We start from the raw sequence: 25,582 nt of genomic DNA, 5'->3' as shown, positions 1-25,582 counted from the left end.
CAAATAATTTATTTCTAAAATTATTTTAAATAAATAATTAAATATTAGTGATATAATAATTATTACTATTTAAATACATTAAATTATAATCATTAGATCCTTTATTTTGTTGAAAATACTATTGGTCATCAAATCCATACCATTCCTCTACAAAAGCATCTTCATTATTTTTATCATCTACATCTAAAATTTCATTATCAAAATTATAATCATCCTTTTTATTGTTCCATAATTCAATACGTTTATCTAGAAATATAGTTTCTGATATTCGTTTTTTCAAATATTTATCAGGAGACTTCTTAACTAAATTTAGAAAAGGTGCCAAAAATACTTTAATTTGAAAATTTTGATTTTTACTTTTTACAGGAAAAACTTTATCAAGTTCATCTAAATAGACATCTAAAATATGATAACGAATACTATTTGGAATCTTAGGATTTGTTGGACTGTATAATTATTAGTATAGATATATAATTTCAATAATATACTTTAAAGGAATATCTTCTAGTAATAAAACATAATTATTAACTACTTTTTCTGACCAATTTAAAGACATACATAAACGAAATCCTCCTTCAATATTTTTTCGTATCAAAAGGTAAAATTTATCCAGTCTAACATGAATCTTAAATAAAAATTTTAATAAAAATTTTAAAACCTTAAAGAATCTATTAAATTCCATTCCCTGCAAATAGTTTCCCAAAATGCCTTTAAAAATAAAAGGGAATTATTTGAAGGACATTTAAAAATCAAATTTACAAAGTCATTTGCTAGTTTTTGTTGAGCAAGAGGACGATCACACATCCACATACCTTATAAAAATTAATAAAAAATTAACAAAAAAATCAAATATAACAATAATATAACCCTTTCCAAAGCTTCAAAAGCTCAATATATTCTAAAGGCCTTAAAGAAAGTAAAGAAGGTAATAACTCAACTACTGAATCTCTTGTTTTTTTATCTAAATAAATATTAAATCAGTAATATTTAAATATCTTATTACCATTAGATGAAAGCTTCTTAATAATCTGTCTATATTCATGAGTTATTAAAGGCTTTTCAGCCATCATAAAGGCATTAATTTTTTTACTATAGGAATATCTCGTTGGTATATCAATATATATATATATAATATCATAAAAAAATTAATATATATTTATTAAAAAAATCAATATATATTTATTAAAAAAATCAAACTGTAATCTCATTAATTTGTTTAAAAGTTCCTTTAAGTGTTTCTTTATATAAATATATACGATTATCGCCACAACTAACAGCAAGAATATTACCTAAAAGCGACCAATTGACTCGCCATACGGTATCTAAAAATGGCTCATCAGATAAATATGTTTTCTTCCATGGACCATCTCCTTCTTTTGTCCAAATAATAACCGTTTTATCCTTTAAAGAATGAAACAATAACACTTACGAATATGTTTAATACCTGAGAAGCAGATGCAATATAAGATTTTGGTAAACCAATGTTAGGTGCCCAATCCACATCTCTTACCCAATCAGTATGCCCCTCTAATACTTCTTCAATCACCCAATTATTTTGCTCATTGCTATTTTATTAAAATACTATTAAAAACAATACGCATCATTATGTACCTAAAATTCCATATTTTCAGCAAATTATCTGAACCTCCTGTAACAATTTTTTTAAAAAAGTTTAAATCTTGATCTTTCCCTGTTCGTATAAGAGATGCAGGTGGTGTACATGGCGACCATGAAACTGCATTACATCCTACAGAATGTGCAGGAAATGTTCTTGTATCCCAAGTGCCGTCATCTTTAAATTCTAGAACAGAAACTCTTCGGTCTGAAGATCCACATGCAAGTATAGCACCTAATTCATGAGGTGCCCAACTTACAGAATTTACTATAATTTTAGTATTAAAAATATAATATAAACGAGAAATACCTGACGCTTGATGAAATGTGTGTTCTGCAAGTTTACTCCATAGATTATTTATTTCTTTCCAAATAATAACACGACCATCATATCCGCCAGAAGCCAAAATTACTCCAAATTTAGGATGTGCCCATGAAACATTCCAAACTGGACCATCATGACTATAAAGAATTAACATTTTCGAAAAAAAACTATATATCCTTATTACCCTCTTAATGTTTCTACAAGTCGTTGTTGATCACCATCAATCTCAAAAATCCTAATAGATTTATCAGAAGAACATGTTGCTAAGCGTCTCCCATAATAATCCAGAACAGCATCATGCTATGTTAGAAAACCGATTAATAAATAATATTTTAAAAAGCTATATTACAATCATATCTTCATGTTGTGTTTCCAGAGTACGTTGATTACTCATTGTTCAAGACTAAATAAGAATTAATCTTTGTTTCTTAAGAATAAATACAAATACCACTAGACTAAGTATATTTTCTTAATAATTTTTTTATTTCTTTTAAACGTTTTTTTTAGAAATTTAAACGTTCTAAAAGTTTTTAAATCCTTATTAATATGAATGATTTTTATCGTTACTTTACAAAGATAACTAGATTAGATAATAAAATAAGCTTATAAGATTAGGAAAAAAAGAATTAATGGTCTATAATATCATCTTAAAAATATACATGGAACTAAAAAGGTAGATATAGAAATTTTTTAAAAAAAGAATTAAAGATGCACAATCCATAATATGATTTATTAAAAAAATACATGGTTAATTTTATACATTTTGGCGATTAATATTGGAAAGTGTATGATGAATAGGATCAATAATTCCTTGGCATCTTTCTTTTAATGAATTAGCATAATTAACAAAACCAGGTAAATTATCAGGATCCAAACCAATCCTCTCTCCCGTGGGAAATTGTTTTCCTAAAGCCCTCATAATAACTTCTCTAAGCATATTTTGTTTCTGGTTAACGGTAGAATTATTCAAATTTTCTTCATGCATATCCGGTACATCGTTTTCTAGAGTTCCTAATGCAATAATTGCCTCAACTTCTGGCCATATTTCATCGTTATCCCCTTCTTTTTGAGCAATTCTCCTTAAATCTTTCAAATCTAAAAATTATTACAAATTTTTCTAATTAAAAATAAAGATTTAAACCCTCAATTAATGATGCAAATTTTCGTATACTCCCAAGATGGCTTTTAATAGTATCTTGTCTTTCAGCAATATCAATTGGTACAATAAGTTCTGTGTCAAAATCATCGTCCCATGCTTCATTTGATTCTATAAAAGAAATTAGAAAAATCAAATATATATATAGATATATATCAGACCCTTTTTTGTATATTCATCATTCCATTGAAATTCATTATACTGTGAATAAAAATTCGGTACTCTTTCATTCATTAAAAAAATATTTGTAGGTGTAGAAGATTCATAAATTTTTTTCTGATCAGTATATTCAACCTCATTAAAATTATCCCATAAAATATCATTTGATGCATTATCAATACTCTTTTTAGCTTTATTGTTCAACAATTCTACTTTATCAAGGAAATTTTCATCCGAGAAACCACTAGTTGTGGAAAATAATTGCTTATTAGATGATTTTCGCAACTCATAAATTTCTCTATCATCAAGCATAAGTTTGCTTAATGGGTTAATAACATCAAAAATTTGGTCAACCCGAACATTGCATTTTTTGCCTGGATAAATGTCTTTATTAAACAGCCTTTTTTCAGATTCAGGCATAGAATACACATTTAAAGGAATATCTTTCATAAGAAATAAAGGCTTAATAGATGGAGATGCTGAATACTTATATGAAACAAATTCTGGATCCGAAAAAAACATGCTATCATTCGAAAAATCGCATATACTATCCATACTAAAAATTGACGAAGAAAGTTGACTGTCTACATCTTGCATAGGTACAAGAGAAACTGCTGGACGTTTGGACTTAAAAGGATATAATTGACGAACCATAAATTTTGAAGATTTAGAAAAGAATTTTTTTCGTGCTTTAAAAGGTCCAAAATATGGTTTCCAAATTGATGTATGTGTAACATCATATCCTTTAGACAAACTTGATTCCCATTCTCTGTGTCGAAGAGCATGTTTTTTACTCCATTTACGTAAAGAAATGCTAGGTACTGAATGAAATTCCATGGATAAGGTTGGTAATGAAGTCAACGAAATACTCCTCCAAGACTCTTCAAGTAGGCGTTTCTGTGGCTTTTCTGCTGCAGTGTCCAACACTATATTCTGTCCTTGTTCTAACGGCATATGAGTAACTGTTTTAGATAGATTCACCGGTTTTCTAGCTGGACGCACAAATACATATCCCGTAGTTGCTGCTATTACTGCCATACTAGTATATGCGACCTAATTCTAAAGTTAAGATGATTGCTTTATTATATATACTTATTACTGTGCTTAAACTTTTCCATGGAGGATTAGATCTATTTGTCAAAGATATCCACTTGTTATCACATCGGTCACTATTATTACCCATTCTTGTTGCTTATAAATAACATAAATGAAGTTCTACAGTCTATGTATGATAAATACAATAGAATAGAGTCTATTTTTAAATCTTATAGATTTTATGCACTTGTTAAAAGCCCCGTTCTTGTCTAAGTCTTAGGTTGTCAAGGCGATAAGTTACACAAGGGCTCTTGTGAGTTTCTATAGTAACCGTTGTCATAATAAAAGCAAGTACAAAATACTCTAAGATTAAACGTGTATTATTATAAAAAATTTTTATATATAGACAATTATCTATTAAAAATTGTTAAACTGTCCTGTTAAAATACAATAAATATAATTTTATAATATTTGAGTATAAAGAAAAGGATAGAGTAATGTTATAAAAATATGAATAATAAATAACGTAAAACTCATTTTATATTTGATAAAAGCTTATTATTTCCAATTAAAATTGTTACCCTATATCAAAACATAATATGATTTAAAAATAACATCAAGGGTTAAAAAATTCTCTAAAAATACTATGCAATTCCCAACTATTTTATTATATACAAAACTGAATATTTTATAAATAAGAAAACATGTAATTTAGTTTAATATCAAAAATCATTTTAATAATTAAATTAAAAAATAAAATAAAATTTCCAAATATTTGTCATTTAAAAGAAGAAATAATATTTATATATACTTTGTAATATATTATTTTACGTTTGTCTTATTTCTGGAAAAATAATCTCAACAATCTCATCAAAAATATTAAATATTAAATGCGAATTTAATAAAGGATTTTGCAACATGTTAAATATTTTTTTGGGTGCAATATCTGGTAAATAAACTTAGATGTATCAGTATAATAAAATTACATAAAATAAAAACCAAACCGGGAAATATAGCAGAAAACAAGAAACTGGCCTCAACTCTTGTTTTAGTTTTTTCTTCATAGGATCTTAAAGGCCGATTTTTTATCAATATTCCATTTGGCCATAAAGTATCTTTTAATGCTTGAAGTATATTCAAAATGGATTGCTCTCCAAAAGCATTCCGCAAAGTTTCACGAACTTTTCTAATTATTGATAAATAAAAATACAGTTCGATAAATAAAGAATACCTCTCAATAGTTCCTCCCAATAATTGTTGCAATATTATAATAATTGCACGGCCCTTTAGCCAATTGTTAGACTTTCTGAGGTCAAAAACTTCTAAAAACAAATCGCATATTGGTTTTGTAAATGCAGTTACATCATTTTCTAAACCTTTCAAATTTTGTGGCTGTCGTGTAACAGAAGACTCGATATTCTCTTTAGATGTTATAGTATTTAATATATTAAGATTAGTTTCAGGGAAATTATCAATAAAAGCGGAATTAGGCGAAGTATCCTCCATATCTTCAGAAAGGTATTTAAAAATATATCCAACAATTTCTCGTGGATCAGAATATGATATTAGATCAGAATTTTTCTGTAATGATGGTAACGTAGAGTTCTGCTGAGATAAAAATATACGCAATTCTTTTGATGAACAAACTTCAGGAATTTGTAATAAAGTCTATCAAAATTAATACTTTAATAAAATATATTATCTTCCACCTGAAGATATTTTTCGAGCATAATTCTTCTTCCCTCAACAAATGATTTCTGCATCTTTAAAACTACACTTTTCTTTGGAAGATCAATATTCCGTACTTTTGGAAAATACATTTTTAATCTTTGATGAAGATGAAAAAATTCACTATAACGACGTCCAAGAATCCACCCTGAAGTAACAACTTTAGAAGAGTCGAACTTCTGTATTTCTATTATATATAAAGTATACTGAGACCCATCCATTCCTAATCCTATCGTTACAGCAGGTATAGATATTTTTGATCTTCCCTATGAAAATTAAAATTAAAATTATAAAAAAAAAAAACTAACATAAAGTAAGTTATCATTCTCCTGAATCATGTACTGCTGTCTTTGATATCTTTTGCGACGAAGTTCTGATTGGATAGTTTTAATTGATTTTCTAAATATCCTAAGCTCAGAAATGCTATTAGTAAGCTCTGCTTTTTTTATAAGAGAACTGAGAACAGATTCCTCAGCTTCTAAACTATTAATTTCCATAGAAATATTATCAATTGCTTCAGAGAGAGTTAAATCACCAGAAGAAGCATGATGTATATCTGCATCAGTTAAATCCATATCAATATTTTGATTATCAAAAGATGTATCTATATCAAACTGCTCAGGCTCCTCAAATAATGGCATACGAACTTTTTTATTTGCTGAATATGAGAAACCATTAGAACCTGAATCTGATGGTACTGTTAACGTTTTTTTTAAATAACTACTACATCTCTCTGATGATGTGTCTAATATACAGTCAATATTTGAACTTATTTCATATTTATTTTGTTCATCATCATCATCATTATCTATAATGTTATTTAACGCAGTTTCAACTTCTTGTAAAATATCAAAATCGATCTCATTACTATTACTGGATTCTTTTTTAGAGCTTTGAATAGAAGAAATATTCAAAATAGGGTTAGAATTATGCTCTGGAATAGATTCAGATAAAATAGTAGTCTTATTTGCTATATTATTAAGTATTTGATTTTGAAAATTATCTTTAAAATTTTTGGATGTTTCTTCAGCCATTGTAGTTAAATATTTTAAAAAAATTTCACTTTTTACAAAACCCGGAAGATCCTCTTCTCGCATAATTTCAAAGACCTCATTCTGTATTTTAAACAAAGCTTCTTTAGCGTTATGATATTTCTCAGGTATATCTGATGATTCGATAAACTCTTTAATAACATTTTTGTTTTCTTCAGATATATTTAGAAGATTTTCTGAAAAATATGTCTCAAAAATTGTAGAAATATCTTCCTTATATGATAATCTTACGTCAAGATTTTCAGGAAAAGTAGATATTACTCCTAATGGATCATTTTTTGAGGAAATATCATGATCAGAAGGATTGTTAAGACCATTTACAACAAGCCAAAACTGAACCAAAACTATTCTATTTTTTTGATCCATAAATTCCTTCAAAATTAGTAACTTTTTTTACAATAAGTATATCCTACCATAAAATAAGATAGACCCGAAACATTATGCAATATCTCTATTAATTTAATATCTTTTTGAGCAAATAAAACTTCCGGAGTTTGCATTATAAAATCTGAATACTATAAAAAATTAATAATAGAAAAGAAATTTATATAAATTAAACATCAATGTTTATATTTCCTGTTAATATTCTTATTTGTTTTTCTATAAAATACTTGCTTTTTTGAAATTTAGCTAAGACATGATCAATATGTTGATCATTTTCATAATTATATTTATTAGAATCTTAACAAATTAGTTAACTTGATTTTTTTTTAGAAAAAATATACATATTTTTGATTGAAATTTATGATTCTCTAAAATAAGATCATTTCGCATTTTTCTTAGGTCTGACAAATTATTGCATTGTTTTATAAAATATATATATTTTTCAAACATTTTTTCATTGTTTAATGGAAATTTAGGTGTATATCTTTGTCTTTCCATTTTCTCGTACAACGAATGTTTCTTAACAACATCTCTAATGCGTCTAATCTTCTTTCGTTCTTGTATTATAGAACTAGTCTATGTATAATGTTATCAAATTTGAAATATATTTTATATAAATCTTACAATAGTCACTATTAATTGGTTCAGTATGTCAGGATCTGTTAATAAGTCTATAATGGGTGACAAAACCCCACATGAAACAATTTCTCGAATCAAAGAAAAAACAACCTTACTATTCATTTCAGATTCGGGTAATATAAATCTAATAAATTGCCCAACTAATTTTCTAAGATGATCTTTCTGGCACATTATACTTCCTGAATGAGAAAATGTTACAGCTGGATGAAGCTTTCCATTATTATATTTTTTTGCTACAGCAAGATTCAATTCTGTTAGATCTGTAAGATTTTGTTTAAGACCAAGATTCTGTACTTTCAAATCTGCAGCTCTACATTCTGCAATATGCGCTGTGATGATAGGTATAATTCTTCGAACAATAATATCTTCTATATCTATGGTCTTCACCCGATTTCTAAGTTGTATCAAGGAATATCGAATGTTTTTTTCAATTATAACAGGGAAAACACCTTGTGGAGCAATTTCCTTATACCATTTTACAACAAAATCCCGAATAATGAGATCAATTATCTTATTAAGTTCCTCTGAAATAAGCAAAGATTCATGAAGTGGAAAACACTGTTTATCTAAAGATGCTTCTTTTTCATATGCTTTAATAGCTTTTATCCAATCTGACAACTTCGCAAAGACCAAAGGCCCTGGAACATTTGCATAATCGTTAGGCATGGATCGCCCAAGGTACTTGAAAGCCACATAAAAAACTGATATTATAAATAAAATAAAATAAACGACACTTAAAATAAAAATTTGATATAGAGAAAAAAAACGAAAAATTCGTCCAATTAAAATTGAGCTTATAATATATACAAGCGTGGACCTTACTGATATGCCCTCAGCTGACAACATAAAATATAATTAACAGCTTCAATTTTTTTTAGATTTGAAGCTGATGGCCAGTATAGTCGATTAACGGATTTAATATATATAAAAATACATTTTTAAAATATTATACATAAAAGTCAATAAATATCGTCTAATCTCTTATAACAAGCTATGAATTTTTGACCATTGTTTCTAGATACTTTTTTTGCTTCTTCAGTTTGAGATGTCATAACAGAAATACAAGGATCCAAATGAAGTTCTTGTTGAGATAAACGTTGAAACAATGGATGATAATCTAAATGAGCTACCATCCAATGATGAAGATCTTCTACATCTGTAATTGTGTAGAGAATGCCCTGAGGCTGAAGAATGAAAGCATATTCAGTGAGAAGTGTAAATCTATTAATGTTATTATATAAAATAAATAAATATATATACGTATATTACGTTATAATCCTTGCCTTATGTTTAGATTTTTTAAAATGCGGATCTGGAAAACAAAAAAACATTTTTGAAAGCTTAAATAATTAAAACAATAATAAAAAAAATGAAATAATATACTTGATGCCGATAAAAAAAATTTGGTAAAAACTTCATTGCGTTGGTACGTATAACAGAAATATTACGATATGCTTTATTTTCAGAAAATTGATGTCTTAATGCAATAATTTTATCATGAACATATTGTGTTACTTGCATACGAATTTCCACCCCTACTATTATGAGAAAAAAAATTAACAAATAAGAATATACCTAAAATCAAAGTATCTGAATAAAGGGTTGAAAGTGCAATTAATAATCCTCCAAACCCACACCCAACATCTAAAATCTCAACTTTTTTATTTTTATCAATATCTGGAAAATGAACCGACCAGTCCATCATAGAAGGATTAGCTGGACTTTATATTTATTTTCTGATTTTTTATTCATATTTCTTTAACTTACTAATCTAAAATATGATCTGAAAATACATTAGAATGTGCTCTTTGTCTATAAAATTTTTTCTAATTTTTTAAGCTTTTTCACTCAAAAAAATAAAACAAAATTAAAAATACCCTTGGAAGCATATTCAAGACATGTTCTTGTCGTTTTCTACTTTTTTTATCTTTTCGCATCATTTTGAACTTTTTTCTAAAAAATTTGCGATTCTATAAAAACAAATTAAAAACATATTTTAATCCTTCTATAACTAAATAATATATGGAAATAAACTGTTCAAGCGATACATATAAAAGTGGTATTGATTCCAATGAAAATAATAAAACACCTATATATGGTTTTCCTGCTGATCAAACAATGGAGTTTGATATTCGCAAGAACCGATGGACATATGAAGATAAAGATGGGAATGAATATGAATATGATGAACAGCGGCGTATTTGGGTTTTATCTGTGCATGAAGACGTTTTTAATACTTTGATGTTTTAATAATATGTTTTAGATGGATGAAGAATTAATACGTCTTCAACAAAATGCTTACTCTGTTGAAGGAGTAGATGAAACAATTCCAATAGATATACGAAAAAAAAATAGGAAGAGGGTATATTTTTTCTTAATATGCTATTGAAATTCTTTATTGTTTTTATTTAGATGGATGAAAAAGGAAAAGATGAATATTTATCTTCAAAAAAAAAAAATCTAGGAACTTCGAAGAACACAGCAGTCTATGTCTCTAATCTTCCTCCGGATGTAACAGAAGATGAAATAAAAGAAACGTTTTCAAAATGTGGCTTAATTAGTGAAAATATTGATACAGGCAAGCCCAGAATTAAAATTTATCTAAATGAGCAAGGTGAACCAAAGGGTGATGCAGTAGTAGTATTTTTCAGAGAAGAAAGTGTTAAACTTGCTATTCAGCTTTTAGATGATACGTATTTACGCCTAGAAGATAGACATGGCCAAAAAATAAAAGTACAAGAGGTAATATCTCTTTATATAATATTTTTCCTTATTATTTTAGGCAGATACGTCATATAAAAAATCTCAAAACAATCCAGTGAAACGATCTTCTAATGAGAAACGAAAATTGCAACAGAAAATGAAAAAATTGAATAAGTATATTTTTTAAAATATATCAACTATTATTTTATTAACATATTTGAAAGTAAGATATCAGAATGGGATGATGATACTACTACTACTTCTGGAAGATGGTCGAAAGTTGTTATTTTAAAGCATATGTTTACATTGAAAGAGCTTGAAGTAAAGAAGATATTGCACATAAAACATTGTTGAATATATTTATAGGAGGATATCACTCTTATAATAGATCTTAAACAAGATATTCTTGAAGAATGTTCCAAAATAGGAAATGTTACAAATATAGTTTTATTCGATTTAGAGCCAGATGGGGTTGTCAGTGTACGATTTTCTGATGAGGAAAGTGCATTAGTATGTGTTAAGGTATAAAAATTTATTATGGCTGCTCTTATATTTAAATATTTATAACATGAAGACAATGAATGGTCGTTACTTTGGAGGGAAAATAGTAAGTGCAGAAATCTATGATGGTAAAGTTCGATATCGAAAAAGTAGCAATAAAAATACAGATGATGCAGATGAACAAGCTAGATTAGAAAAATTTGGAGAATGGCTTAAATCTGGGGAATGAATTTTTTATAGATAGAACATTTAAACGTTCAATATCCGAAAATGTCTATGGAATTCATTTTAAGTTTAAATATTTAATAATATAAATAGTGATCAAAATATTTTTTAAAAATATTGAAATACTTATTATTAATTATCAGAAAAACTTAGAACTCCTAAGCTTAATAATAGCTTTTGGCTTTAAAGATTTAATTGATTGATTTACAATTTCTTTTTTTTTAGATATCTATAGATTAATTTGGGTTTAATATTTTTTATAAAAACAAATTACTCTGGTTATATGAATTTAAATATCTTTTTTTTTGTGTATAATTATGTAGAATCATGTTTTGTTTATAAACATAAACAGTATTTTTTATATACTTGATCTAAATTATTGTCAAGATATATATTTAACTTTTAAATATAATTTTTTTAATATTTTTATTCTCTTTTAAATATACATCTAACCTAGTATTTTTAATTTGCATATGTTTATTTATTTATAGTTTTTATTGATTAATTCAAGCAAATATATTGAACCCTATTATTATCGTAAATCTTAAGCGATAACGATAAGGTTTTAAAATCTAAAAGTCTCTCTAAAAATTATATTATAAGGTTTGTAATAAAAGTAGAAATATAAAATTAATAAAGTTAAGTAAGAGTAATAGAGGAACTTCTTGTTCCTAGATAAATCTATTAAAAAAATCTTGAACATTTTTGGAAATACAAAGAAAAAACATATGGGAAACAAAGAAAATATAGATAAATAATAATAGCATTTTGAAAATAAAAAACTGTCTAGGTGTTGACCCTTCAGATATAAAACAGTTAAGCAAAAAAAAAAACAAAATCCGATATATTAAAATAAACAATATTAACAGATCAACAAATGATGGAGGCATTTGTAAGTGATTTATATGAAATTAGAGAAAAAGAAAATCAGTGGTTTTCATCATCCTTAAACAGTGAAGAACCAGGTTTTATTTATAATGAGCTATCGAGTCACGAACATGGACATTCTGCAATACCTTTTGCCTATTCTTCACCTCTAAATGATCAATATATGTTTCCATCGATACAAAATATAAATAATATTGTAGATTACGGGCTTGAAAACCATAAAAATTCTTTTGGAATATATAGAAATTCGAATGGATATAAAAAATATGCATCTAATGAAATAAACCTCGAATATAACCAAAAATCCCTTTTAAACACAATAGAAAAAACTGAAAACGATTTTCTTGATTCTTCTTTTTATGAAGTGGAAAATGCTTTACTTCTCAATGAAAAAAAGCTTAATACATTTATCTCATCTGATAATAAACAATTAGTTCCTACCGAGAAACATATTAATGATCTTGATGTTTTTAATGGTACTACAAATATTAATAATCCGGATGATAATTTTATATCAATATGGGAGGATACTCAAAACTTAATGTTATCATCTCAGATTTTATCTAATACTGATGATGAACCTCAACAAACTTCCAAATACTTATCTACTATTAATATAAATTCTAATATTTATAATCAACCACAAAATCAAACGCTTGATATATCATCTATGATTAATACAAATGTCAAAGACAATGCCTTTTCTCCAAGATGCTTCTCTGATTTAAGGATAAACAGTGAATATGCATTTGATTCTGACATGATGTTAAAATCTTCTGATTTTCAGGCTACTTCAAAACAGTTTCAAAAAAACTTTTGTAATCGTCTAGCTAATCATTATAATTTAGAAAATATCTGGAAACCATTATTTATGGAACCCAATACAATATGTCCAGCGTCATTATCCTCACCAACTTTTTCTTATCAATACACTAAAGACAATAACTCCAGTAATTCTTCAGAAACTCAAAATTGTTTATGGAAGATATCTTCAGAAAATTTAACATCAACTCCTTCCACATTAATTTCTACTTCAATACCTTTAATCTCTCAAAACATAAATCAAGATAATCCAACACTTACATCTTTTATTCGCTCGTATAATACATTAAAAACTCAATACTCTATGAAACAAGTGCATTCTATACTTACTATTCATAGAGTTATATTTAAACTTAATCATTATGCACGAGGGCTAGATTGGAAGCATTTTCTTACTGCATGTCTTCAACCATTATCAAATTATACACCTCCTATTGTTTTGCCATGGAAACCTGCTTATGTTCATTGTTTAAAGGGATATGAAGAATGCTGGAATTGGGAATGGGCACCTAAGAATCGAGATTCTAAACCAAAAGAAGAAAATAATCAAAAGAATAAACTATTATTTCTTCCTCCAAACCTTCCCTTTGGCTCTAAAGATGTTCCTCTATTTCTCAATTCGAAAAAAAGAATTAATCCATCCATGTTAACAAAAGCTTTGGAAAACTGTCCTCAAGAATTTAAGGAACTGATTACTTATAAAGAAGAAGATTTTGTTATGCAATGTCCTGCTATTTATTTAAGATTGAGTACGGAAATGAAAGCACCAAATTTAGCGCCACAATTAAGAAATAAAGGACTTAAGCCAATACCAGCAGATGATCGATTTTATTATAGATCGAGTTTATTTGATCCAATTGTACCTTTAGATCATTATACAATATCTAGCGAACTTCTTGTTCATTCAGATCCTAACGAGAGACCATATCAAAATACGAAATTTGAATTTATTGATCGTTATAATCCCGAATATTATCGTTATAAAGGAAGTAAAAAACAAGCACATTGTTCTCTTTGTCCCCCAGGTGGGTATGATACTGGAGATGATAGCAAAAATGACATTTTCTCTGTTGGAAATTGGTATGTAACAAAATGTTCTGCTTTTTGGTATCATAAAAGATATAAACATGGAATACGTAAATATGGATATCCTTATCCTTATCCAGAAAATATTGAAGTCATTAAAGACAAATCTGTACAAGCACAATGCCCAATATGTCATAAATGGATGAAAGCGGGAATGGTAGATGATACAGTTCCTCGAGCATTCTGGACGCATTATGATCAGGTAATATCATATTGATTTTTTGCTAAGATATTAATTTGTCCTAGTGTTGGAATATGGTAGAAGCAATTTTAAGTCCTAAAAAAAGAAAAAAAGATGATGAGCCATGTGAGAGTAATAATATTTATGGAATTAGGTCAAAATATACATCTTATTCTAATGGATTAGAAAAATCAACGGTTAAATCTAAGTCAGAACTAAAAGTACAAGGAAAAGAAAAAGATGATGATATAGAAGATGAAGAAATGGATGAACCCGTTGTTTTACCTACTATTTTGCCCCCCTTGGAAATTGATGACGGTGATGAGTATTTCCCGGAGGAAGACGAATTCAGCTTTGTCATCCTAAAAAAGACAATATAATGTCATTCAGTCTCTTGTTTTATTATGTTCATTACTGTATTCATGACTTTCTTGTATATTTTATTGTATTTTTAACTCTTCACGTTTTTTCGTGTGGAGAAAGGTCATACAAAAAGTTAAGATATTAAAATCTTTAGAAACAAGTATTATTGTATTTGTAGTCAGATGTTTTATATTCAATACTGATTGCGTTTGATAATTTGTTTTTAAAGGGTTTTAAAGGGTTCTAAAAAGTCCAATTGTAATAAGATGTTTTAGGAAAAAACTCAAAATGAATGATTTGATTACACAAACGATACAGCCCGTAGGAGTTTCCACTCAGATATCAATTTATGAAGAAGAGGGACCGGGGACATTAATTACATTAGATCTTCGCGGGAAGCGATTTGTAATGGAACGGGAAGAGTTGATTACTCTTCCGGAGAGTATTTTGTTGTGTCTTTTTCCTAATGGATGGATAGCAAATGAAGGGGCAGAAGGAGAGCCTGTATGTGTAGATGTAAGTGATAATAATCACAAAATTATATAGATGTAGGATTAAATTGAAACAAATAGTATGATTCATCTATTTTATCATATGTTATCCAATTCTTTTGTGAATCAGTTTCTACATCTCGAATGGAACGAGAAATGTTAGAAGAACAAACTATACCTTTTCCAGGGAAGGTGGCGATTATTGTGCTTAAGGAGGATCTTGATTTTTATATAATTACTCAGTCAAAGGATGATTCAACATGTGATAATCTGTATTCATTAAAACGAGCAGTTGGCAAACGACTTGTCGACATTAATGGAGTATTTGATGGTCTTCTAAGGTCAAAGGGTATCAAATCCAATGATGGTATAGGGACTTCAGAACAATATTTAATTGATATGTTATGTGCAAGGCAAGTTTTTTTTCTTCAATGTTAACTATTAAACTGAAAATGGGAGTGGATTTAAAAAGGACGATAAATGGCCTCGAAGAATCTTGGAGCCTTCTCGGGCGTGCATATCTAGTTTAGCATTGACAGAGGTAAAAAATAGCGATAGACAATCAACATCGATTCATACATGTCAAAAACTTCTTTTATTCTGGAGAAAACCTGCAGTATGCCGGCAAAAAGTTAATAGACCATTATTAATATGAGGCAGAGAAAATGTTGGTGGGATAGCATGGAATTCACAAATATTGATGAAAATATCGAAAAAGTTAAAGTATGGGCACGTCGGGTTTGGACACTAGAGTTGAGTATTCTTTCTGCGAGATAAGTGACAATTTATATGAAAACATTCAATTGCATTGCATATAAATTATTATCGCAAATTTATAAATATTAATGTTCGGAATATTGTATATTCATGAGTTAAAATGAATATATATTTATGTATAAAGTTAAATAAGAGCACAATGAGCATTATAAACCAACTTATTCATATTGTAAACTTTGTTCTTTATTCTTTTTTTTCATTTTATTATCTTTTTTCTCTTAGAATTTTTTAATGTCTTAGTCTTTATAGTCCGATCAATTGATTTAACGTCAAAGTTTCTGATGTATATAAATCATCCATAAGGCTTATATTTTTATACTTTGACGATGGATTCATTAAGAAAACTATAAAAAACATTTATATTGTTTTTTTATGGTTTATTTTTATTAAAAAAATAAATAGAGCACATTAATTTTAAAAAATATTATAAATTATAAACATAAGACATTTTTATAATGGAATCGTCAAGAAAAAAACCTCGTATAGATGAGGATAAGCAAGATTATGTATTTTTTGGTACAAGCATTATAGGAAGTGATGGTATAGAAGAAGGAAAATATGAGCCAATTTGGAGACAAGAAGTACGAGATGAACGGGGAAGAAGACGACTTCATGGGGCATTTACTGGTGGATTTGTTGCTGGATATTTTAATACAGTAGGATCAAAAGAAGGTAAATGTTTGATGAATATATGATTCTAATATTGAGATAAAAATAGGATGGACTCCACAATCTTTTCGTTCTTCACGAAAAGAAAGAGCTATCTTGAAAATATCTAAAGCAGAAGATTATATGGATGCAGAGGATCTCGCTGAGAGGGATGAAGAAAGACACCTTAAAACGAAAGATGATTTTATTGGAATTGGATGTGAAGATGTAAACCAAGAAAAAAAGGGGAGTATATTAGATGATTTAATAATAAAAAAAGAATCAATTGGCATCAGATTATTAAAAAAAATGGGCTGGAAGGAAGGTCAAGGTGTTGGTCCTCTTGTAAAAAGATCGAAATTAGATGATGATGAAACAGATGATGAATATGCATCAGAATTTCTTTTTTCTCCTAAAGATTCTATAATGGATTTCTTTAAGAATAAGACAGATCTTTATGGTTTGGGATATGTTCCTGCACCTGCTATTGAGCGTTTACAGCATATTACAGATAATAACACACCAAAATTTGGCATTTCGGGAATAAGTTTTGGTTATGGAGTATTAAATGAGGATGATAATGAATATGATTATGAGGTCTATGATTTCGGGCCTTCAAAAATTAAATATGACACTGTATTGGATCATGAAGAAAAAAAAAAAAACACTTCTAATACGAAATTAAAGCCTGTAACAAAACATTTATTTGTTCCTCGAAAAAAAAATACTGTTGGTATTGAAGTAAGAAGGTGTCAGGATGGTTCTTTGCCTTTGAATGGATTCATATTATCAGAAGTTTATCGCATAGAAAAAAAAGCATGGTTTGATCCTCCGGTAGTCCCATCTGATTATGTACCTTGTGCACCTCATTCTGAAAGAAAAGTCATTTCTGGAAATTTTTTGCAACCTAGAGATCGGGGTGCTATACTTGGTGAGACTCCTCTTCCTGGAAAATCGGTATTCGACTTTCTTTCGTCATCTGCTCGAGAACGCATGGTTCAAGCAACAGGAAGAACAGATCTTCCTCCAGCACGGAATGAAGGTGCGATAACACGGGAAGATTCTAAATCGTCTATTCCATTAATTGATAAAAAAATGGCTCTTGATGCTTTGAATAATAAATTTTTGCCTTACGAAGATAATCAAGACAAAAGAAGAAGATATATTTTATTCCTTCAGGAACATGCAGGAATTGTTCAACGGGGTTCATATGAGGTATGTTTATTCCATTAAAGTATTTTTAAGAATTAAATAAAATTTAGAACCTAGCTTCTCATGATTATGAAAAAGAAGCGGATGAATTTGCTAAATCTGCGCGTATTTTTAAACCAATGACCGGTATAATGAAAAATAGATTTACATCATCTTCATCTTCTTTTTCTTCAGTTTCAATTGTTGATAATTCTTCAAAAGGAGGAATTATAAATATTCCTGCAAAAGAAGTATATATTCTTTTTAAGGAAACTTTACTTTTCTAATTAAATGAAGAACAATACAGCTGAAGAAGCAGCAAAAATGAATATGTTTGGTAGTCTTACTCGAATAATTACTACATTTTATCCTGCACGATTACTTTGTAAACGATTTAATGTTCGAAATCCACATCCAGATAAACAATTAGATGTATCTAATATAAATGATGATTCGAAAAACGAACTCGTTAATGTATCTATTGTTGAAAATATTATGCGAGAAGTAAAGGGAGACGAAACATATATTCTCCCTGAAAAAAGACAGGAAATTTTAAATATAGATGATACAACCAATAAAGCATTAGAAAAGGAAAGGCCTGACATGGATATATTTATATCAATTTTTGGGGAGGATAAGGATGATGATAATTGATACTTATATTTACAATAACTGGACAGTAATATTCTAAAATAATGACATATTTATCTATTTAAATGTTTTTTTGTTTTCGATCGAGACCAAGCCCCCAAACATGCTTAAAAAAAAATATACCCATATAAAGATTAACTATTTAAAAAACCACGAGTTTATGTTCTTGGTCCTTATTTTTTTGTAAACATGCTAATAAAAAGCTAGAATATTGTGAATTTCAGCTGATTTGTTTTTTTAAAAAAAATTTATGTTAAGAAATTTATTATTTATTAAAAAACTAGAATTTAGCAATAAATTTAACAAAAGATACACCAATTCTACATTTTTTCAAGATGAACTATAGGAAAGATAGCAATACTGATTCTATCATTCATGCACTTCGAAATATGTTAGAATTTGCTGTATTGGGACAATTTTTATGTCTTTTTTATAAAATCTTAAAATTAGATGATTTTGATATTGAGGTGGATATTAGATATTTCTTTTGATAATGGCTTATCTTTTTAAAGTTTTTTGAGCAAGAACTTCTTGGATTTCATGAACCTCGTACATTAACTATTATAAGATATGGTTTGGTAAGATATTTGTCTTCTAATAGACATATTAAGTATTCTTTCTCGGCCTTTTTTGTATTTTTAATAGTATTTAGCGCAGAAAATGTTGATTTCTATACAAGAAAACAATTTCTTCTTCGTAAACCGGAAGATAACCCCTACGGAAATGAAGAAATTCCATATTCATGGGATTCTTTTGACATTTTTACAAAAGTAGGTAGATATATTTTGTTTTCACTTGTCTTAGTAAGAATTAAAGGTTCAAGTTTTATTGCAACTTTGTGAATGGCAGTTACTTAACCCTGAAAAATTTAGAGAACGTGTTGGTGCAAGAGAGTCTGATGAAATATCTTGGGTATGTATAGAAATTAATTAATTTTTTATCATATTTTAATATTTAATTAAGAGAATAGATCCAATAGGACGTGATTCTGTTGGATATACATATTATTTATTGGATGATAATCGACTCTATAGATGTTTACATACTTTCCCTCATTCTTCAAATGAAGAATTACGTGAAAATGATAAGAGATATAAAAGAAAAAGAAAACGGATTGTTGTTGATGATGATGTTGACTCTCTCGAAGATTCAGCTATTAATAATGAAAAACCTCAAAAACCTCAAATAGGGCACTGGGAAAACGTAAATTTATATATTTTTTATTTTAAAACTTATCTGTTTTTTAGGTTTGTGTAACTTTTAATGATTGGAAGAATTTTGTAGATTCTATTTCTCATTCAAGAAACAAAAACGAGTATATATTACATAATTATCTTCAAAAAAATATTCTTCCATATCTTCAGGAAAATGAAGACGTATGTTGATTTAGATATATAATATAAGTTTATATGTCTTTTAGAAAAAAGAAAAGGAACGGCAACTTAAAGAGCGTGAAAGACTGAAAGCAGAAGCATTAATCCATCGAAAAAAATCAACTCGTATAGAACAAAAAAAGCTTATGAAACTTCAGGAAGAAAAAAGATTAAAACAAAAACAGTTGGCTATGTTAATAGAAGAAAGAGGAAGGGAAGAAAAGCATTCAACTGAATATGTATTTTATATTTTTTTCTAATTTCATTCATTGATAGTTATTAGAACCGAGGATCACGCATAGAAACAAGGGATAGGAAACAGAAGGAAAAATTTTTAAAAGAATTTTTGCAAAAAGAAGATAATCAAAAAAATGATATTTCTAGTTTTAATTACTCATACTCAAATTCATTAAAAAATTATCAGATTCTACGAAAAAGTACTAAAAAAATTAAACGTAAAGCTATAGAAAATAAGAAAACAGAGAACAGTGATTGGATTTTTGATTGTATCTGCGGTATATTTGGTAAGAATTATGTAAGTTTTTATATCTTCGCTTTTTTTTATTAATTGTCTAAGTCGGATGATGAACTAATGATTTCTTGCGATAAATGTATGGTTTGGGAACATGTAAAATGCCAACATAATGCACATGAGATATTTTTGGATCTACAAAAGCAAACTAATGAAGATAATTGCATTCCTTTTATTTGTAATAAATGTGATCGTAAATTGAAAAATGCACAACAGAATCCTAAAAATATAGTAGAGGAAAACAAAATAACCGTGCCAGAAACTCTTTTATCTGACATTCCTAATAAAATGATTGTTTCTAGTTCAACAGAAAAAATACCTTCAAATAATGATATTAATACAATAAATGAATATATATCTAAAATACATTCTAATGTTCATGATATATCAGAATCTTTTGATGTTGGTAATTATCCTCAGACTCAGATTTCTTATTCTCAAATTACAAATCTTTCTACACTTCAACGAAATGAAATAAAGGCCTTTAAATCATTTTATTCTCTTGAATCTACTTTGCATATTCAAAACATTTCATCGTCTTTAGAGGATTTTTCTTAGCAGAAGTTTGACGTAATATAATTTCTTAGAACAATTATAAATATTCTATACAAGTAAATAATAGAGTCAATCTTTTTTTGTTACATAATTTATTATAGTTTATAAATTAGTTTTAACTTGTATAATATAAAATATAATATTAATCGATATTATTTTACATTTATTTGCCTTTGTTTAATTGTAATTTATATTAATCACGATGTGTAAAAATATATTTGTTTTAATATTTTACTAAATTGTAGGATTGATTAAAGCACATTTTAAGATATTTTGATAATTTCAAATATAATATTGCTTTATGAACATATACTATTTATATAAGAATAGAATTTGAAGATTTAAAGTCTATTAATGAACATAACTATATAAATTCCATATTAAATATCAAATGAATATACAGGAAATGATATTCTAATTAATAAACTACGTATTTTTAGACATCAAACGAATATTTTAATTATGAACAATCCGAATTAAATTCATCTATTAATACTTCCTTTCGACTATTAACTCTCCGTTTTAATGTAACTTCGCTAAGAACTGTGTCTTTGGGCATTAACCAAGGTTCATACCAACGTCCTTGAACCTCAATCAAAGCACATGTAAATTCGGAATCTTTTGTATTACTACATCCCAAATACAAGTCTAAAATTTCAGCAGTTTTTGCCAATCTCTGAGGTACAGGAAGAGAGGGATCTATTTGAGATGGAATGGATGTAAAATACCAAACATTACCTGAAACCAAAATATTACCTGATTTATTTTCTTTATATATTGCGTTAACAATAAGAATACCATCAGGAATAGAAAATTGCTGTTCATTATCTGATCTTTGTCTAAATCGAACCACATCTCCTTTCCATACTTTTTCTGGCCCCATCCAACATCCATTATAACAATGAATTTTAGGAGAAATACCAGATATATAAGGATCAAACAATGTCCATGTTTCGCAAAGCTCCTCCATATCTTTTATACCCTTTACAGATCTTGAAAGCAAAGGCCGAAGCATCCACTGAGGCACCTGTATAATTTTTTTTTCAGTTTTAATTTTTTTGACACGATAATTATAGCTTTTAGATAAAACACTGTCAGAATGAAGACAAGGCAATGCTGTTCGTTCTATAATAATTCCGATTACCCATTCATCAGTAGGATTATCTTGGATCATCCAAACTACTTCACCAGGCCTATAAAGAGCCTCTTCTGAATTAAGATCTGCTTCTCTTTCTGATTTTTCATGATTCAATTCAACCAAAGTTTGATCTATACCCAACTTTCTTCGATTCCATGATTTCGAGTCACCACAATATTTGCAAGGACATTCACCACGTGCATGTGTTTTACTTTGTGCAATCCATAAAAGATGTGGACTAAATTCAGCGGGGCTTCGAAAACGAATCCCTTTAGGATGTCCAAAAAGAAACGTATCTCTGCGCTCTTGGCGAGCATCATTATACCTTTTACAATGCTCATAAAGCTTATAGTTCTTAGGAAACGCGTCAAGAACAAAATCCATGCCTATTTCGTCAAATTAGCTTATTTTTTTACTAATTTGATAAAAGAACCTTGAAACACTTGAATCTTCGCTTGCTCTCTCAAATATTCAGCGCATTTTCGACGCCAATGAAGGTCTTTACTTTCTCCTGTTGCAATTTTTCGAAAAAAATCAAAAGTTCCATCTTCATTAACCGTTGCATCACAGCTTGACGGAGGTGGATATCCCGTAGTTACTCCATCACTCCAATGAATTTGAATTCTATAAAGCGTTATTTCTACAGGTGCCTAAAAAAGAAATAAAAAATAATAACCTCTTTAAATGTGTTTCTGGGTAAGCAGGAGGAATCGGCATTTTTTTCTTATAGAAAAGCTTTCCTTGAAAAAATGTTGCCTGGCAACTATTGTCTAAACAATTAAGATTTATTTATATATTATTATAATGTAATGTAAAAGCATTCAATTAAAACGCAAATATGATTTATGAATAAAAGATGTATTTCGAATAAATATTTTGAAATTTTGAAAGATTTTTTTTTAAATTTATTAAGATATTTCAAAATTTATAAAAACTAAATGTATATAAAAATATTTTTAAATTTTCTAAAACTTTTAAATATTCAAAAAAAAATAATTAAAGAATAAGATATTTAATAGAAATATTTCAACTTATAATTGATGTATCTAAATTAAGATTGAATAACTATCTAACTAATCTTTAATTTAAAGAAAAAAATTCTAGTTTATTTGAATTATTAATGTCTTTATATAGATTGCGTTTTTCTTTCGCTAAAAAATTATAAAGGAGTTTACACTTTATAAATTAGATAAAATTTAAATTTCTTAAGCAATTATTCATTGAAATTTATAAAAATAAGATATCTTGTTTTATTAAATAAAATTACCTACTTTTTCTTTATATTACTATAATAGAAATGAATTGGTGAGAAAAAAACAATACGATTTTTACTTATAAATGCAGCAGTGAATTGCCACACATTGAAACGAAACAATACACACTCGTAATTCCCTATGACGCAAAAAATACGCATGTTTTACTTGGTCTAAAGAAACGGGGATTTGGTGTTGGAAAGCACTATTATGTTTATTTGATATTTAAATCGGTTTTAACATTAATTAGATGGAATGGATTTGGAGGGAAAGTAATGGAAAACGAATCCATTAATGCGTGTGCTGCAAGAGAATTAAAGGTATTGATCTATTTACTTCATAAAATTAAAACAAATAAGGATCTAGGAGGAGTGTGGAATTGAAGATGCAGTGCTTGAAAAGATGGCGATACTTCTTCTAAAATGGGAAAGATCTACATGTGTGACCGAGATTCATGTCTATAAAGCTACACAATTTCTTGACAAACCTATAGAGTATGTTCTTAATATTTATAACTTTCTAACCTTAACAGGTCAGAAGAAATGATACCTCAATGGTTTTCTGTCGATCCCTCTGCGCATAACTCTATTCCCTATGACCATATGTGGGAAGAAGCACGAATATGGTATCCTGAATTTCATCGAGGTCGAAAATTCGTTTTTAATGTCTTGTTCAAAGGAGATATCGATATTTCTGATAATACTCCATTAATTATACATTACCATCTCACACCCGTTGAAAACATACATGATTATACCTATACCAATCATTTGTTTGAATAATAGAGTTAATATGTCATTGTAATGGCATCTTCAAATCATATGAATACGTTCGTTAGCCATTCAATTTAAACCAGAGTCAATCTTGTATTGACAATGGCGTATTCACCATTGTTATATAGATATAGACCATTAAAATATCGAATGTATAATTTTAAAAAATATAAATCACCATTCAAATTCTCCCTTGAAAAGATTAAATACCGTCTTCAACCGAATCGGCACCTTTCTTACATTGGCTCTCATAAAAAGATAATCTTTACCACCCATACCAACAATACCATCTTTAAGAACACACTTCCACTTATTTTTCGTTCGTTGCACCTTTTCGTATAAACAAAGCACAAGTTGCCCATCATCATCATGTTCTGGGAGATCGTCTGGGTTAGAGTTAGTTTCGGAGTCAAGATCAGAATTGATTGAATCAGAATCCATGCCATCTGTTTGAAGAAAAGACCGATCTGACCCCTGTATTTCCTGCGTCTTCAGAGACTGCTGAAACCCTAATGCTTCCTTTTCATGAGCCCTAAAGGCTTTTTGAGTGTTATGTATTTGGAGAAGTGTTTCATTAAGTGAAGTATCGATTTGCTAGAAAAAAATTTAACAACAAAGAATCAAAAAATACCAAAAACCTTTGTCGTTGGTATTGAATCCTTTGAAAAGACTTCTTTTTTCAATGCAGCCCACGTTTCAACTTCAATTCCATCCGTTTGTGGAATATGATCAAGATGTTTATTTTGCGCAAATTCTCCTCCGTAAAATCGCGCTTGTCGTGCTTGAGCCAACTGTTGAATTTGTTGTGCTGCACGCATTGCAGACATTGCAGGATTACTTAATAAAGGTACTTCTGTCCTTCTTGATGGCACTGGCATTGTTTCTGTCAAAAAAGATGCAGTCCAAGGAAACTGTGCAACATTTGTTGTTGCTAAACGTGTTTGCCATATCTATAATTGTTCACTATTAATACCCTCTATGGAACGTATATAGCTCTTTCAAAATATATTCTTTCCTTAAATATATATTGAGAGCTAACCTATAATTTCTTACCTGTTTTAACTGAGTTAAAACTGAACTATCAACTCCATACTCTTCGAAATCATGTCGAGACGCTTGAATAACATCGCTAATGATGTCTTGATATATTTCTCCCTATAAAAACACATTTCGCTTAATTACATTACGAAAAAAAGTTAAAATCAAAATTACCACAATGACATTTGACATTAGTTTATTTAAAAACTTGCAGTTGTGCAAGTCACCGATCTTTAGAATCAAAGGGTTAGGGTAACACGGATACTACACTCACACTTTAGGGTTAGGGTTAGGGTTAGGG

The 25,582-nt window shown here is 28.4% G+C and overlaps 13 protein-coding genes across 13 annotated transcripts; 6 read left to right on the top strand and 7 right to left on the bottom strand.

The window, feature by feature from the left end:
- Positions 1–102: 102 nt before the first annotated feature.
- Positions 103–1,076, bottom strand: PNEG_02253 (hypothetical protein). The gene is made up of 5 exons (XM_007876051.1): positions 1,004–1,076; positions 857–961; positions 659–812; positions 489–614; positions 103–446 (listed from the first exon to the last, which is right to left on the bottom strand). The coding sequence occupies exons 1-5, from the start codon at positions 1,068–1,070 to the stop codon at positions 119–121; spliced, it is 780 nt and encodes a 259-aa protein (XP_007874242.1). The 5' UTR covers positions 1,071–1,076; the 3' UTR covers positions 103–118.
- Positions 1,077–1,191: 115 nt separating this feature from the next.
- PNEG_02252 (hypothetical protein) lies at positions 1,192–2,417 on the bottom strand (the record flags this gene model as incomplete). Its single annotated transcript, XM_007876050.1, has 7 exons — positions 2,388–2,417; positions 2,289–2,342; positions 2,124–2,239; positions 1,925–2,076; positions 1,612–1,882; positions 1,445–1,565; positions 1,192–1,401 (listed from the first exon to the last, which is right to left on the bottom strand). The coding sequence occupies exons 2-7, from the start codon at positions 2,331–2,333 to the stop codon at positions 1,192–1,194; spliced, it is 915 nt and encodes a 304-aa protein (XP_007874241.1). The 5' UTR covers positions 2,334–2,342; positions 2,388–2,417.
- A 276-nt stretch (positions 2,418–2,693) lies between these two features.
- PNEG_02251 (hypothetical protein) lies at positions 2,694–4,437 on the bottom strand (the record flags this gene model as incomplete). Its single annotated transcript, XM_007876049.2, has 4 exons — positions 2,694–3,034; positions 3,081–3,206; positions 3,257–4,307; positions 4,354–4,437. The coding sequence occupies 4 exons, from the start codon at positions 4,435–4,437 to the stop codon at positions 2,694–2,696; spliced, it is 1,602 nt and encodes a 533-aa protein (XP_007874240.1).
- Positions 4,438–5,116: 679 nt separating this feature from the next.
- PNEG_02250 (hypothetical protein) lies at positions 5,117–8,976 on the bottom strand (the record flags this gene model as incomplete). The annotated part of the gene is made up of 9 exons (XM_007876048.1): positions 8,078–8,976; positions 7,795–8,029; positions 7,629–7,750; positions 7,483–7,584; positions 6,326–7,441; positions 5,999–6,283; positions 5,521–5,957; positions 5,294–5,475; positions 5,117–5,247 (listed from the first exon to the last, which is right to left on the bottom strand). Exons 1-9 carry the CDS (start codon positions 8,936–8,938, stop codon positions 5,117–5,119), a joined length of 3,471 nt encoding a protein of 1,156 aa, XP_007874239.1. The 5' UTR covers positions 8,939–8,976.
- Positions 8,977–9,051: 75 nt separating this feature from the next.
- Positions 9,052–10,032, bottom strand: PNEG_02249 (tRNA (guanine-N(7)-)-methyltransferase; the record flags this gene model as incomplete). The annotated part of the gene is made up of 6 exons (XM_007876046.2): positions 9,052–9,313; positions 9,362–9,432; positions 9,476–9,627; positions 9,668–9,813; positions 9,860–9,918; positions 9,970–10,032. The coding sequence occupies 6 exons, from the start codon at positions 10,030–10,032 to the stop codon at positions 9,052–9,054; spliced, it is 753 nt and encodes a 250-aa protein (XP_007874237.1).
- A 49-nt stretch (positions 10,033–10,081) lies between these two features.
- PNEG_02248 (hypothetical protein) lies at positions 10,082–11,573 on the top strand. The gene is made up of 7 exons (XM_007876044.1): positions 10,082–10,308; positions 10,356–10,454; positions 10,505–10,834; positions 10,875–10,969; positions 11,020–11,116; positions 11,162–11,317; positions 11,370–11,573. The coding sequence occupies exons 2-7, from the start codon at positions 10,356–10,358 to the stop codon at positions 11,523–11,525; spliced, it is 933 nt and encodes a 310-aa protein (XP_007874235.1). The 5' UTR covers positions 10,082–10,308; the 3' UTR covers positions 11,526–11,573.
- An 824-nt stretch (positions 11,574–12,397) lies between these two features.
- Positions 12,398–14,944, top strand: PNEG_02247 (hypothetical protein; the record flags this gene model as incomplete). Its single annotated transcript, XM_007876043.1, has 2 exons — positions 12,398–14,519; positions 14,564–14,944. Coding segments are annotated over 2 exons (2,437 nt in total), but the record flags the coding sequence as incomplete, so codon positions are not given.
- A 205-nt stretch (positions 14,945–15,149) lies between these two features.
- PNEG_02246 (hypothetical protein) lies at positions 15,150–16,129 on the top strand (the record flags this gene model as incomplete). Its single annotated transcript, XM_007876042.1, has 4 exons — positions 15,150–15,377; positions 15,434–15,769; positions 15,825–15,968; positions 16,013–16,129. 4 exons carry the CDS (start codon positions 15,150–15,152, stop codon positions 16,127–16,129), a joined length of 825 nt encoding a protein of 274 aa, XP_007874233.1.
- A 455-nt stretch (positions 16,130–16,584) lies between these two features.
- On the top strand, positions 16,585–18,622 carry PNEG_02245 (hypothetical protein; the record flags this gene model as incomplete). Its single annotated transcript, XM_007876041.1, has 4 exons — positions 16,585–16,801; positions 16,848–17,992; positions 18,040–18,219; positions 18,266–18,622. 4 exons carry the CDS (start codon positions 16,585–16,587, stop codon positions 18,620–18,622), a joined length of 1,899 nt encoding a protein of 632 aa, XP_007874232.1.
- Positions 18,623–18,954: 332 nt separating this feature from the next.
- PNEG_02244 (hypothetical protein) lies at positions 18,955–21,082 on the top strand (the record flags this gene model as incomplete). The annotated part of the gene is made up of 9 exons (XM_007876039.1): positions 18,955–19,086; positions 19,132–19,229; positions 19,272–19,389; positions 19,436–19,531; positions 19,583–19,822; positions 19,867–19,995; positions 20,040–20,231; positions 20,276–20,527; positions 20,570–21,082. 9 exons carry the CDS (start codon positions 18,955–18,957, stop codon positions 21,080–21,082), a joined length of 1,770 nt encoding a protein of 589 aa, XP_007874230.1.
- A 457-nt stretch (positions 21,083–21,539) lies between these two features.
- PNEG_02243 (hypothetical protein) lies at positions 21,540–23,047 on the bottom strand (the record flags this gene model as incomplete). Its single annotated transcript, XM_007876038.1, has 3 exons — positions 22,894–23,047; positions 22,651–22,841; positions 21,540–22,603 (listed from the first exon to the last, which is right to left on the bottom strand). The coding sequence occupies exons 1-3, from the start codon at positions 22,932–22,934 to the stop codon at positions 21,540–21,542; spliced, it is 1,296 nt and encodes a 431-aa protein (XP_007874229.1). The 5' UTR covers positions 22,935–23,047.
- Positions 23,048–23,473: 426 nt separating this feature from the next.
- Positions 23,474–24,252, top strand: PNEG_02242 (hypothetical protein; the record flags this gene model as incomplete). The annotated part of the gene is made up of 4 exons (XM_007876037.1): positions 23,474–23,522; positions 23,562–23,790; positions 23,837–23,964; positions 24,003–24,252. The coding sequence occupies exons 1-4, from the start codon at positions 23,515–23,517 to the stop codon at positions 24,250–24,252; spliced, it is 615 nt and encodes a 204-aa protein (XP_007874228.1). The 5' UTR covers positions 23,474–23,514.
- A 165-nt stretch (positions 24,253–24,417) lies between these two features.
- PNEG_02241 (hypothetical protein) lies at positions 24,418–25,504 on the bottom strand (the record flags this gene model as incomplete). The annotated part of the gene is made up of 4 exons (XM_007876035.1): positions 25,456–25,504; positions 25,297–25,398; positions 24,882–25,193; positions 24,418–24,837 (listed from the first exon to the last, which is right to left on the bottom strand). Exons 1-4 carry the CDS (start codon positions 25,471–25,473, stop codon positions 24,418–24,420), a joined length of 852 nt encoding a protein of 283 aa, XP_007874226.1. The 5' UTR covers positions 25,474–25,504.
- Positions 25,505–25,582: the final 78 nt, after the last annotated feature.

Source organism: Pneumocystis murina (assembly GCF_000349005.2).
Source record: "Pneumocystis murina B123 chromosome Unknown supercont1.13, whole genome shotgun sequence".
Classification (NCBI taxonomy): domain Eukaryota; kingdom Fungi; phylum Ascomycota; class Pneumocystomycetes; order Pneumocystales; family Pneumocystaceae; genus Pneumocystis; species Pneumocystis murina.
Note: the sequence above shows the minus strand (reverse complement) of the source record. Positions and strands in the feature narration are given on the sequence as shown.

Excerpts from the sequence above, each read along its gene's own strand:
- PNEG_02253 (XM_007876051.1), bottom strand. The coding sequence starts at position 1,070 with ATGATGGCTGAAAAGCCTTTAATAACTCATGAATATAGACAGATTATT. Across the intron at positions 813-856 it reads TTGGAAAGGGTTATATTATT|GTATGTGGATGTGTGATCGT; the intron begins GTTATATTTGAT and ends AATTTTTATAAG. Across the intron at positions 447-488 it reads CTAGAAGATATTCCTTTAAA|TCCAACAAATCCTAAGATTC; the intron begins GTATATTATTGA and ends ATAATTATACAG.
- PNEG_02248 (XM_007876044.1), top strand. The coding sequence starts at position 10,356 with ATGGATGAAGAATTAATACGTCTTCAACAAAATGCTTACTCTGTTGAA. Across the intron at positions 10,835-10,874 it reads AAAAAATAAAAGTACAAGAG|GCAGATACGTCATATAAAAA; the intron begins GTAATATCTCTT and ends TTATTATTTTAG. Across the intron at positions 11,117-11,161 it reads TTACATTGAAAGAGCTTGAA|GAGGATATCACTCTTATAAT; the intron begins GTAAAGAAGATA and ends ATATATTTATAG.